The sequence below is a fragment of the Mytilus californianus genome, unplaced genomic scaffold (assembly GCF_021869535.1).
Source record: "Mytilus californianus isolate M0D057914Y unplaced genomic scaffold, xbMytCali1.0.p SCAF_4, whole genome shotgun sequence".
Classification (NCBI taxonomy): domain Eukaryota; kingdom Metazoa; phylum Mollusca; class Bivalvia; order Mytilida; family Mytilidae; genus Mytilus; species Mytilus californianus.
This window is the reverse complement of record NW_026262690.1, coordinates 28,246,504-28,259,513: the sequence shown is the minus strand read 5'-3', so window position 1 is coordinate 28,259,513 and position 13,010 is coordinate 28,246,504. Positions and strand designations below refer to the sequence as shown.

At 31.0% G+C, this 13,010-nt stretch overlaps 1 protein-coding gene across 2 annotated transcripts in view; it reads right to left on the bottom strand.

The window, feature by feature from the left end:
• The window catches only part of LOC127737858 (calpain-5-like), a 32,546-nt gene that overhangs the window by 17,767 nt on the left and 1,769 nt on the right, over positions 1 to 13,010 (bottom strand). For both annotated transcript variants that reach the window (XM_052248807.1, XM_052248809.1), the window contains exons 2-3: positions 7,822 to 7,990; positions 1,178 to 1,309 (exon numbers count right to left, since the gene is read on the bottom strand). In XM_052248807.1, coding sequence (XP_052104767.1) covers positions 1,178 to 1,309; positions 7,822 to 7,989 — 300 coding nt within the window. In that variant the 5' untranslated portion in view covers position 7,990. The remainder of the gene's footprint in view (positions 1 to 1,177; positions 1,310 to 7,821; positions 7,991 to 13,010) is intronic.

Genomic DNA, 13,010 nt, shown 5'->3' with positions numbered 1-13,010 from the left:
TTTTTTTCCAATTTACGTACTTTATCGTTCGAGAACCCATTCCCAAGTTTGCAGTAAACTGCCAGTCAAAAATAGAGTAAAATAGATGGCGGAAAAAATCCTCAACACTCTATATAAACAAGAATTCTGAAAAATTTAAAATATCGACAAATAAGAAGTAGGTGTTCTACAGATTTGAAAAGCGCTCACATGTTACAAGTTATCATTGTTAAGAAAATGAACAAATATGTAGTTGTTCTGTTCAGCAGTACTTAAGAAAACTGTGACAAAAATGTAAGTTCATTTACAATATTGAACTATTCAAAATATTGACAAACAGGAATTAAGTGTTTGTCATATCTTTAAGTGCTCACACGCTACAATTCATTACTATTCACCAGCTGACCGAATACGTTCAGTCATTTTTGAGAAAAGTGTCGTGAAAATATTTGTTAGACGAACGGACGGACAAGGTGATTGCAATGTAGCTCCATTTAGGGTGGTTGTATAAAGTTTTAACATATTAAAATGAAATTTTATGTAGCTCACTACGAAAACATATAAATAGCATAACAAATGGTGTATCGTTATTCCGATAAAGCTGCATTTTCGTTGAACAGAGATAGATTGTAATCCTGCGAAATGGCGTATATCGTATAACATGTACTCCAAAACACCCTTTTTGAAACTCACTCAAAAATAAGGCCAAAGAAAATTCCCTATGCGTACGAAAAATTAACCACATGTACTACTCACAGAAAAATATTGATATTGTGTACATAACATATACACATTACTAACACTTTGATAAACAACATGTACATGGAAACGTGCAGCGCAAAATTTTTAAATTTCTTGATTTTTTTTTTAATGAAAGCGAAGAAAACGAAAATTAACTTTGTTTTGGATGATAAAAAAAAATGTGTATGCATTTAGAAATCGCGGAGTCTTATCTTAATTGCGAATACACATGTAGCATGTTTACATCCAGATGTACTTTTTTAACAAATCTATAACTCTGTTAGATGTGCATCAAAGCCGCTACCCGTTTGATTTAACGTCACATAAATATCATACATTAACATTATTACTAAAAATTTCCAGTTTTGCACTTTATGTACACGATACTGCGTATTTTAAGCAGCATGTTCATTTTTATCCTGTCTATATATATAATCTCTTTTACTATACATTTTACCTTCTTTAGGAGTTTGTGGTCTTCGGCAATGCAAGCGCAAGCTGCAACAAACCAACAATTTCCAATACTTCCTTGCGTAAAGTCATCTGCACTGGCTCCTTCAGTGAAGAATTCCGGATTTTGTACTATATCCTGCATGTAAAAAATATGCATTAAAACCAAGCTACTCTTAAATCAAATTCTCCCAAAATGATGACGTAATGAACAAGTATTTGGATATAAATAGAATTCACAAAGCTCATAATTATGATTTGTAAGTGAAGATTATAAATTATGTTTCTACAGTTTATTTTTTCAAGACAATATAATATATTAGAAAACAAGTGGTTCTTGAAAACCATTTGAATTTGCAAAGTACAGTATAAAAATTAAAAAAAAAACATAGCATAATTATAAAGATCATTACATATACAACTATAATGAGATATGAGAAATATATATATATTCATGAGAAAAATCCAAAAATCATCAAATAAAAATTTATTGAATCTAGCGTAAACACTGCTTCACTGATTGTATCTATTGTCTGAGAAAAGCACAAGACCAAAACAATGGAAACAAGCATTCTGGGAGTATTGCATGGCAATACATAGTCCCCATTCGTTTTACTGGAACAAAATGCTAACTTGTTCTATAACTTGTCATGGTGTAAACAAAAAGTAAATATCATGTCAATATCTTCAAGCATGACTAAAAACAGTGTGGAAAACTGATTATATGAGTGAAAAAAACATTAGATATGTTTAATAGTTCTCTAAAATTAGATATGATGTAATACAGTGTATATCTATTTTCAAATTATAATCAATTATAATTAATAGTTCCAAATATTTTTTCTTTCATTTGTCACAAACTAATATAGATTTGTAACTTATCTATAAAATGTCAACAACATTTATCTACACAGTGTAATGTATTGAAATATATACATTAATAAAAATAGATTATTATCTAATTAAAGGATTTCTCTTCATAAATTTTTCTTTATATATATATATAGCATTCATAAAATTAGTTTATACTAAATAACAAACAAACCTGCTAAAAAATTCTTCAAATAATTTAACAATGAATGTCTTTTTAAAAATGAGTTATCTCCCTTTGTACAGAAATATGGTTTAACATAGTACTCTTAACATTAGATATGGTCCCGAGTTATGGTCCATAACTCTGGACTAAATTATCAGACCGGAACAAAATTCGAACTTGATCTGTAACTTGTCATGATAAAACAATATACCAAATATCAAATCAATATCTTCAAGCATGAAGAAAAAAGTGTGGAAAGCTGATTTGCCGGACTGACAGAAGGACAAACAGACGGACAGACAGACAGACAGACGGACGGAGTGCAAACCTAAAGTCCCCTTCGACTTCGTCGGTAGGGAACTAACAAGAAAACTGACAGGCCAGCAAGGTCCCAACCTAGACATGTTTGATGAGGAATAAAGACTAATGCATGCAAAGCAATTCATGCCCACCGGGAATTAATTTAAGATGTGTTCTTGTAAAATATAAAGTTTGTTATAATCCAAACATAATTATATATTTTGGAGGGCATTTCTGAAAAGTGTAGTCAGCCAATAATTTTTGACACAGAGAATCATTTTGTAAGGGAAATTATACCTACATACAGATTTTCATTGAAAAGCTAGCAAAAACAGATGTTCACAAATTTATCATTTTAACTGTAGTAATGTCTTACCACCATTTTTATTAAAATCAGGGAACAATTTGTACTGCATATTAAACCTATATATCATTCTTTGCTGAAATCCTAACGCAAAAAGATGTTTCTAAAGTAATTGTGATTTTGTTCACAACAACGTATTGTTTGTCTCATATTTGACATCGCGAATCACGGTCTATTGAAATGATTCAAGAGAAACAGACAACACTTTGTTTCCCTACTTGTAGAAAACGACACTGAAAATAATATTTCCTTCATAAGTAATAGAACTATACGCTACAAATTCATTATTTTGGGATATAATTCTACATATTTTGTTAAAAGTAAGCCCGAAAATAAAACATTCTACATCAAAGAACAAGTGATCAGTATCCTAGAGTTTCTCATTGACAACATATTTGTTGAATTTGGGGGTATAACTTTCCTGCAGGTTGTCCGCATTCATATGAGAGCAACTGTGCACCTCTCCTGGTCGACCTTTTCTTATTTTCACATGAGTCGAAGTTCATTCAGACACTTGTAAAAAACAAGAAGATCAAAGAAGCTAGATCATGTAATGCCACATAGAGGTATATCGATGATGTTCTTTCCATTAACAATTCGTGGGTCCCATTAATATATCCTCCAAAACTAGAGATTAAAGAAACCACAGATATAGCTCCTCTGTCTCATTTCTAGACATTTACTTCTAATTTTATAACAGCAGTCATCTCAGTACCAGAAGCTGACAAACGAGAAGATTTCAAATTTGAAATTATAAATTTTTTCACCTAAACAGCAATATACTAACTTCACCGCGTATGGAGTATACAATTCTCAACTCATACTATATTCAAAAGTTTGCCGATGCTACACAGACTTTGTAAAACGTCCTCGGTGTCTGAGCAAAAACTTTTAAAATGAGCCAGGGTTTTGTCAAAGAACGTCTCGTCCTTTTTCTCAAAAAGTACCAAGACCTAATAGATTATATATTCAGCGTCTACTACACATGGTCTTAAGTTATAGATTCTATGTGCTGAAGTTGTGTATCTTTGTATTTACTTTGCAGTTTTCCCATTATTTGTCCTCATGATATTATGTTTTTTTTTTTGTCTTATGCACTTTGATGTGACTCATAATTTATGTACCCCGCTATCGGGTTTTTATTTACTTTGGTCGTTCCTGGTGCAGGTGGGTCCTGAGGTGCGATTTGGAAGCAAGATGTTTGTTTTACAGCGTTGTTTCCATTTTATTTACCCTTATTTTTATATATTTTTTTTGAAATTTGTACTTTACCGAGAAAGTGTATACTATATAATGTATGCACTATAAACTCCAAAAAACTTTTGTATCGGTGTCTTTTTTGATCAACTAAAAAACATTTTTGTTTGCGTCTTTGTCAAATTTATTATCAACTACAGTATAATTTTGTTGGCGTCTATATCAGATTTATTTGTATGTTTGATTGAATTCTTTAATTCAGGTGTGATGTATGTTTAGACAATTTTAGCTGCTGGGTTCAAATTGTCTTATGAACTTATTATGTTTGTTTGAGCTGCTCATCTAATTTTGTCAATATAACGGACAATTGTTTTTCACTCGTTCCGTTGACTGGTGACGTTTGATTTTGTCAGTTTTTACGGACTTCCCCCTTTTTGAAAAAACCTTTGAGTTTGGTATTGTTGTTATACTTTTTTTGTTATTCGGCATTTGTATTTCGACAAGATTGACTTATTTTTTTTTTAAATAGCATCCTTTGAGAAAATATGATAGATTGGATTTAAATTCGTATCCTTAATAACTTAAATTTAAAGAATATTGCATGGTTGTAAATTTGAATATATATTTTTTTCTATCAACCTTGTGAACTTTAAATTCACCTACATTATAATTTTTCCGTGCAAGGCCAAGTATTTTTATAAGTCAACTTCATCATAAAGTAAATTAAGATAATTTTTACTATAGATCACAAATATATGTGTTTATAATAATTTATTTAGTACAATCAAGAGTGGACATAAGAATTCCAATTAATAATAATAGGATCTTACACCCATCTGAATTCTAATAAGTATTGTACATGTTCCTTATATACTACACTACCATCTGACGACATAGTAAGAATCGTTAAATTGTCATTGGATCATTACTATCTGTCTAACTGCTACAACTATCCGTCAAATAATGAATGTATTCTGCTCTTTGTCGCTTTGCCAGCGAATGTCTAGACCTGTAGCGATACTGCTATCTTATTTGAGATCAGATTATGTTATAATTGTTTCATTTTCAGTTCAACGTACAAGGAATCCTTATTCTGTTATCTTAACTGTATCTATGTTATAATATGTAAATTAGCGATCTCATAAATTTGTTTTGAAATTTTGCATTTAACAATAAATGCCAATTTGAATGGCACCTGATACACGACATATGATTTTTTTTCAAGGTACAGAAAAATAGATGTTTGGTATACAAAAGAATAAATGTGTGGAATAAACGAATATATCACATATTTATCAGTAATTTTACCGTAAATTGTCATCTCTCGAAACCTTGTCTTTCAATTTTTTTATTGATGTGAATTTCGGAAATTTTTAATAACATGAAAATAAGGACATGTAGTTTAATCGCCAATGAAACATCTATCATGGGTTACCGTACAACCTTCAACAATGAGCAAAACCCATATACTATAGTCAGATATAAAGGGCTTGACATGACAAAAGGTGAAACAGGTCAATCGAGAAAACTAACGGCCTAATTTATGACAAAAAATTATCGAAAAACAGTTATAACAGTCTGCAACCAACCATTATCCCTGAATTAAAGGCTCGTGGTTAGGCATCCAGTTGGTTTGCTCCTACTTTGTTTCAATAATAACTGTGATTATAACATCAAACACAAGTAAGTAGATACCAACGGGTCGGTTTGATAATTGGGGTAACTAAAAGTGGGCAAACAAGGATGTAACCATAGTACATTATGTGAATTTTTTGATACTCTTACCCCACCCTTGTTTCCTTGTATTTTGGCACATCACATTGATTTCAATTAATTAACGGACGAACAACAATACGTTACCAATACGAAAACATGAATCCCTGGTGTTATGCCTTTCTGTCGTTCTTCTACGTTGACCCGTTGGGTTACATCCTGGTTTGCCCACTTTTAATTACCCCAATTATCAAATGGTTATATAAACAAAAAATACAAAAGGTTTACTGATTGGAAAATTGTATATATATATAGTCTGTTCCAGTTGTGTTGCTATTTAATTTATAGATATAAGAATATAGATACATATATCTCTGTAAAAGTCTATTGGATAAGTTTGTATGCAATTGATGCATCTTAAAAATGTATTTTTTCTTGCTATATTTGGTTGTGAAACGTTCATTTAATTGATTCTTTGAAGGAGATAACTAATGAAAATTAATAATAAATTGATTTTGATATATATTTTTAATAGCACTGAAACAATTAACATTGGCAATATTACATAAATATCATTAGCACTGAAATTTATCATTCATAATGCATTTAAGGTAGTATGTGTTCTTACTTGTGGGGGTTTTTAACGACCTTGACTGGCTATAAAGCCCTCGCACGGTCGGTAAATTATGGATTCTTTCGCCATCTTGGATAGTAAAATAGCAGAGCACAATAGGTATCATGATATGTCCATATTTTTAATCAAGTCAGCAAAATTTAGTGCAGGAATGCAATTAACTAATGCGATTTTTCATTTTAATGAACAAATTTATAAGATTTTAACTTATACATTGTGTAAATACTACTATTTTTACAAACGTAGATTATTTTTGCTTGATTTTCAAAGTTTTTAAATTGGCGTATTATGGGTGGAAACTCTGAAAATAGTACATTTTCTAAAGGAATCTATATGAAATTTTGCTATGTTTTCTTTTCATATTCTGAATGTATTTTCTAAAAGCTATCTTCTCGTATTTTATTTTACAATTCTATCATTTAGTTTATCTTCTACTCACATAATGATGCCTTTTCCTGTATAATCCATACACAATGTGTCATTTTTTCACAACCTGTAGCTTGAGAAAAAGGCATCATCTGCATGTGTCTCATGGACACAGTCCCCATTTATTTTCTTTAGCATCAAAAAGTTATAGATATCCTTTTTCTCAAATTTTAAATATTTATTTTACTTGAATCTAAAAAATGTGTTTTCATAAATTAAGATAAAGATGAATAGATAGAAATCTGAATACAATTATTTTCCTTTATTAATTTATAAATATTTGATTTTTTTTTGATTTTACAATCTCATTTTTTAATTATACTTATAGTTTTTATTATAATATTTTGTCCTTTTTAAATCTCAATATTAATATTCTTATAAAATTTATTTCTTTTTCTAATTATATTCATAGTTTTTGTTTTAATATTTTCCCTTTTTAAATCTCAATATTGAATCAAAAATATGTATTCTTCACACGATTTTACAGGTGAATTACAGGTAATTAATATGCCTTAATTAAAGAAACAGACTTTAATTGTTAAAACAACAATTCCCCTATGTTTATATACAAGTGATTTTGACCTTGACCTTTGACCTAGGAAGTTGTACATACATTAAGACACACCCTCTGGTGTTGGTTAATATACATGTCAAGTATAAACTTTGAAATCTTTACGGTTCTCTAGATATAGAGCGGACACAATTTGTTACGGACGGACGGACGGACGGACTGATCACTGTAGGGCGTTCGCCATTTGGCGGGCCCTAATTAATTGAAGTCTAAAATATAAAAATAAGAAGATGTGGTATGATTTCCAATGAGTCAACTCTCCACAAGAGACCAAATGACACAGAAATGAACAACTATAGGTCACCGTACGGTCTTCAACAATGAGCAAAGCCCATACCGCATAGTCTGTCATAAAAGGCCCCGAAATGACAAATGTAAAATAATTCAAAATTCACTTAAGTCATACTCACTTGTGGTCTTTTCCATACTATGTCTGCTGGAGCATGTCTGCTGAAATACAATGACCTAGATTGTGGAGGGAATTCCGGGTCTGTAAAAAGTTTACTTGCTCTAAGACATTCTGCCTTTAACTTTTTATATCTTTGTCCTTTGTATGCAATAGATGTACCAAACACCATTCTGTAAAAATAATACAAAAATGGACATTATATAAAAATCCATAATTGCTTATCCACTAGATTTTTACTAGATAACAGATCGTCTTTAGTCAATACCATATTACGTATTTGCCTTATCGTTTTAGATTTCTTAATTATTGGTAAGTTAAAGTTATCTTTTCGAAAGTTTTACAGGTGCAATGGTTATGGATAATATGTTTTGCAGTGCCATGGTCGTCTACGATTAATTGCTGTGCAATACCCTGAATATTTGTTCGCCGTATGGATAGTCAGAAATGACATGTATTATACTTTCTACAATCATCAATCTGCTAGGCGTTTATTCCACTGAATATTTGTTCGTCATATGGATAGTCAGAAGTGACATGTATTATACTTTCTACAATCATCAATCTGCTAGGCATTTATTCCACTGAATATTTGTTCGTCATATGGATAGTCAGATATGACATGTATTATGCTTTCTACAATCTTCAATATGCTAGGCGTTTATTCCACTGAATATTTGTTCGTCATATGGATAGTCAGAAGTGACATGTATTATACTTTCTACAATCATCAATCTGCTAGGCGTTTATTCCACTGAATATTTGTTCGCCGTATGGTTAGTCAGTAGTGACATGTATTATGCTTTCTACAATCATCAATATGCTGGGCGTTTATTCCAAAAAGTCTGTATTTTACCCAGAATCCCTTTTTAAAATCTGTTTTTAAGTGAGCACAAAATATATCATGAACCGTTGCACAGCATTTTGAGCGCAGAAGTACATTGAATGCGTTTGGATGATTTCTGCTTTTATTGAATTTTGGCCTCATCTATACCTAAAATATATGTTTGAAAATTTATAAACCGAAAATGCACGTACTGATATGAAAAAAGGGAATGTGGGATGCAAGTCAATAAGACATTAACCCAACGTCATAAATAAAAAAAAAACAAAAAAAAAACAACATCTAGTTGTCATCAAATAGTCTTCAAAGGTAGACCCGTATTACGAAAATTGTAAAGTTTGATTTTATTATAAAATTATAGAGATTTTTATTTGTCATTTCTGAAAAGGATTATAACATGGTATTTTTATTGTGATATAGTTCTCTAGGTTTGGCTATATTTTCCAAAGTAAACTGCACAAAGGAATAAAATATTTCGAATAGTAACTAATTTTTCTTTTGTATACAGAGACTTGAATCCATCATACTGATTCCCTTTCAGCATTGATATGCCAGTAAGTTCATGTCCTTTTGAAAATTATTATACCTAGCAACAAAACAATGTGTTTGCGCTTTTAGAAAACGGCAATTCGTTTTTGAAAAACAAGAAAGTAAATCCTAAATCAGTAAGGATTAGCTACTGTAACAGTTACGTATCGCCACAAATTCATTTAAATGTTAAAGGTTCTTCATTATTATAAGTCGATGTTTTAGTTGGTTGTCGGTAAACTTTGTTTATGGCACTTTGAGCATGGAATAAGATTACTGTTATTGAAAATATTTTTTATAAGTAAAATTAGGGGTTTTAATGATGTGACACAATAGTAAAACTTATCATGGAAGAGAAAATAATCGGTGTCCTAAAACTCTGAAAAGATGTATCCACGTTAAATAACGCAAACAAATAGTCTCCAATTTTCAGATACTATTTTTCTTTCTCACTATATGAATTTATGGGTTTTCGGAGTTAAAAATTAACATCAGAACTAATAAAAAGTAGATGACACCACACCCTACTGAGTGGAAGTAATTACTGAACAGTTTAGAAGATGTAGAAGATGTTCGACTATTTCGAGTTATGTATACTTTTCTTTACTAAAATGCAGCCGCACAATTCATGTTAACTTTTCACTAAGAATAACTTTTGGGGTAACTAGGACACACGGTACTGAGAGGTGATCAATTACAACAAGGATACCATTATCTTCCAATACTTTCTTTATGTTACAAAATTACATAATCAAATGAAGTGTTTTGGCTTATTTTCATACATCTGTTGTAAACACAATATAGGTTGAATGCCGAGAGAACATAGACCTTCGTTATCAATTACATATATTGATAGATTTACACAGAGATTCTTAACAGTTTACATTTGTCATAAGATGCAAACAATGGGGGGATCGACGGGTTGATTCAAGCTGCACGAATGACCTGCTTAATACAGCATTATACACTTACATGGCAAATATTTTACACACTTTGAGTTTCCTATACCGAAAACAGCAAAGGCTACAACAATGAAGGATTTTGAAACCAGATATTTTAAATAACTTGGATAATTGAAGATTTTCCTGTATGTTAAGCCCATGCATGCTTTGAATTGTAGCATAGTCAGGTTTTTTCATTTCAGTATATAAACATTATTAAAGTATAAGAGATCAAAATAAGCAAGAGAAGATTTCATTAAGAAATACTTAGAAAAGAATAATTTATAAAGATAGCTATGACAAAAATATTCTTTGAAAAATAAAATCACCTGAAGAAAGCAGAAAAAAAATGGTACAATAGAATTAAGACAAAATACGAAATAGATAAATACATTTTTCAAAATAGTTTTTTAAATAGAAAGACATTTTGTAAAATGCGAGTAAGTAACAATTTTCTCGGAAATAGAGATGAGTAGATATAAAAGAATTCAAAGAGAAACACATATATTTTGTAAATATTACAATATTAACGAAGTTTAAAATGGAGCCGATTTTTCTTTACATGCAAAATCAAGTCTTTACGGTGCAACTTAAACAAGAATTCTAAGAATTTTCTAAAAATGATAAATTGCAACTATATTTGTCATCATTTAAAATTACGCAGCTTGCTGTTCCATTCATCCAAAATACATTTTGGACGGTGGAGGAGGGACTCTATACCTGCACAAGTTATTGAATTATAACTTGCTATATGATAATGTTCATTTTATGATTTTATACATTGTGTTATTTGTTTTGAGAATATGCCATTAACCTCTAGGGGTATAAATGTGCATTTTTGAATAAGGAAATAAGTATATATTTTCAAGTGTACTCGAACTTTCCAAAAAATATTCAAAAGTAAGGTCATAAAGAGGGTACCTATTTACGTAGACATTGTAAGAAAACACTAAAAATTAAGCTAGTTAATGAATGAGATATGTGTGTGTGTGTGTGTGTGTTGGGGCCGGAGTATTACGTATATGTCTATGAGACAGCATCCCAACATCATATAAAACCATAATGCATCAAGAGATAAAAATTCTTAGTGTGTCAATTTGTTATATGCTGTTTAATTGGTTTTGAACCAATGAACTAGATTAACCTTAAGGTTTGAAAGGGGAAATAGTCAACATTGAATGCTGTAAAAGCTAAAAATGTATGGCTGATGAGGTTTCGTCACTTATAAGATACAAAATCTACTACAGATCCTAATTAAAGCGAATGTTTTATATCTATATTTCAGATTTTGGGGTTTAAACCGGAATAAGTCTGTACAAGATCAAATATGAACTATACCCGACCGATACTAATCTGTACTTGACAGTTTCTTTAGTATCTGGGATGTTGCGTGGTAAACAAGTTTAAACCTGGTATAACAATTGTCGAGTATACTACATGTAAAGTTGAAGCGAATGAAATTAAGAAATTTTCGGATTAGTGGAATAGAATGGCATGATTTTGATGATATAATTAACGTTTATGAAAGATTTGATTGTAGTAAAGTTTACTTGACCTGCTATGCTGTTAAATATGGGATCTTTTAGGGTTTGATGTATTGAACTGTTTTATGTATCAGCATTAATTTTCCAAACTTTCGTCTTCGAGCGCATTTGATGAAAAATGGTAGATTGAGTATTCAGTTTTGCCGTGCGAAAATTATTTTTTTCTTTTGTACATAATTATTCCTGCATTTTGAGTGGCATAATATTTATTTTCATCCTGTCTTGGGCAAGATTATTTATTTCCAGTTAATTCTTACCAGGCTAATATATTTATTTCTTAAACCCTCCTGTGCCCTTCCCTCTCAGAAAATCAAATGGCCGTCACTTAGCCACAAATGGAGTGGAAATTTTATGGTTAGCGTGCTCGTTTTGCTCACATCTTGTTTGCTGCTTGAAGGTGGGACGCAATCGTATCATTTATACACTTCATTTTGTGATAAGGATCGACCGATTATATAACGCACCTTCCATGTATATTGTTCAACATATGAATTTACACCTAACCACATCACTAGTTTGTGTAGATTACACGAATTGAACATAGAAGAAGAAGAAGAAGAAGAAGAAGAAGAAGAAGAAGAAGAAGAAGAAGAAGAAGAATATTTATTATTCCAATCAAGGGCCCTTGATGGGCAGCATAACATGTACACATAAAACAATACATCATGATTTGTAACAGAAAAAACATTTTTATATGTCTAAAAAACATAGATTATAAATGGACTAAGATATTACTAGAGCAAGTAAAATCCTTGTCGTCAAGTTATCCTGATAGATATTTTCTTATTTGCTTCATAGGAGTCCATCCGGAAAGAGAATTTTGTTTTTTATTTTGTAATATCATGTGCACTAGTTAATCACGTCGAAGAGGCTTTGTTTTTTAGTTTATTTCAGATTTTCATTTCAGTAGTTGGATTTTTTTTCTAGCTCTAAAAAATCGTGTATTTATATGCCCTTATGCATAACCTTGATGTATTAAAATTTTGTCTCGCCCGCTATGACAATTTTACTCTTTCGCAGAGGAAACGTACAGTTGCTTTTACTAATTTTACCATAAACTTGTATGAAGCGGGGTATGAAGGTAGAGATTTTATTTTCACGCTGAAAAAAAAGAGTTGGAAGATATTCAAAATTAATAAGTCGAGATAAATTGACAACGCCATGGCAAAAACCGAAAGACGACAAAAAGACGAATAAGTTAACAAAGACACTGCATAGCAAAATAAAGACTAAGCAACAAGAACCCCACCCAAAACTGTGGATACTAGGTGCTCCTGAAGGGTAGGCAGATCCTGCTCCATTAGGAGCACACTTCGTGTTACTCATGGTAAGTACA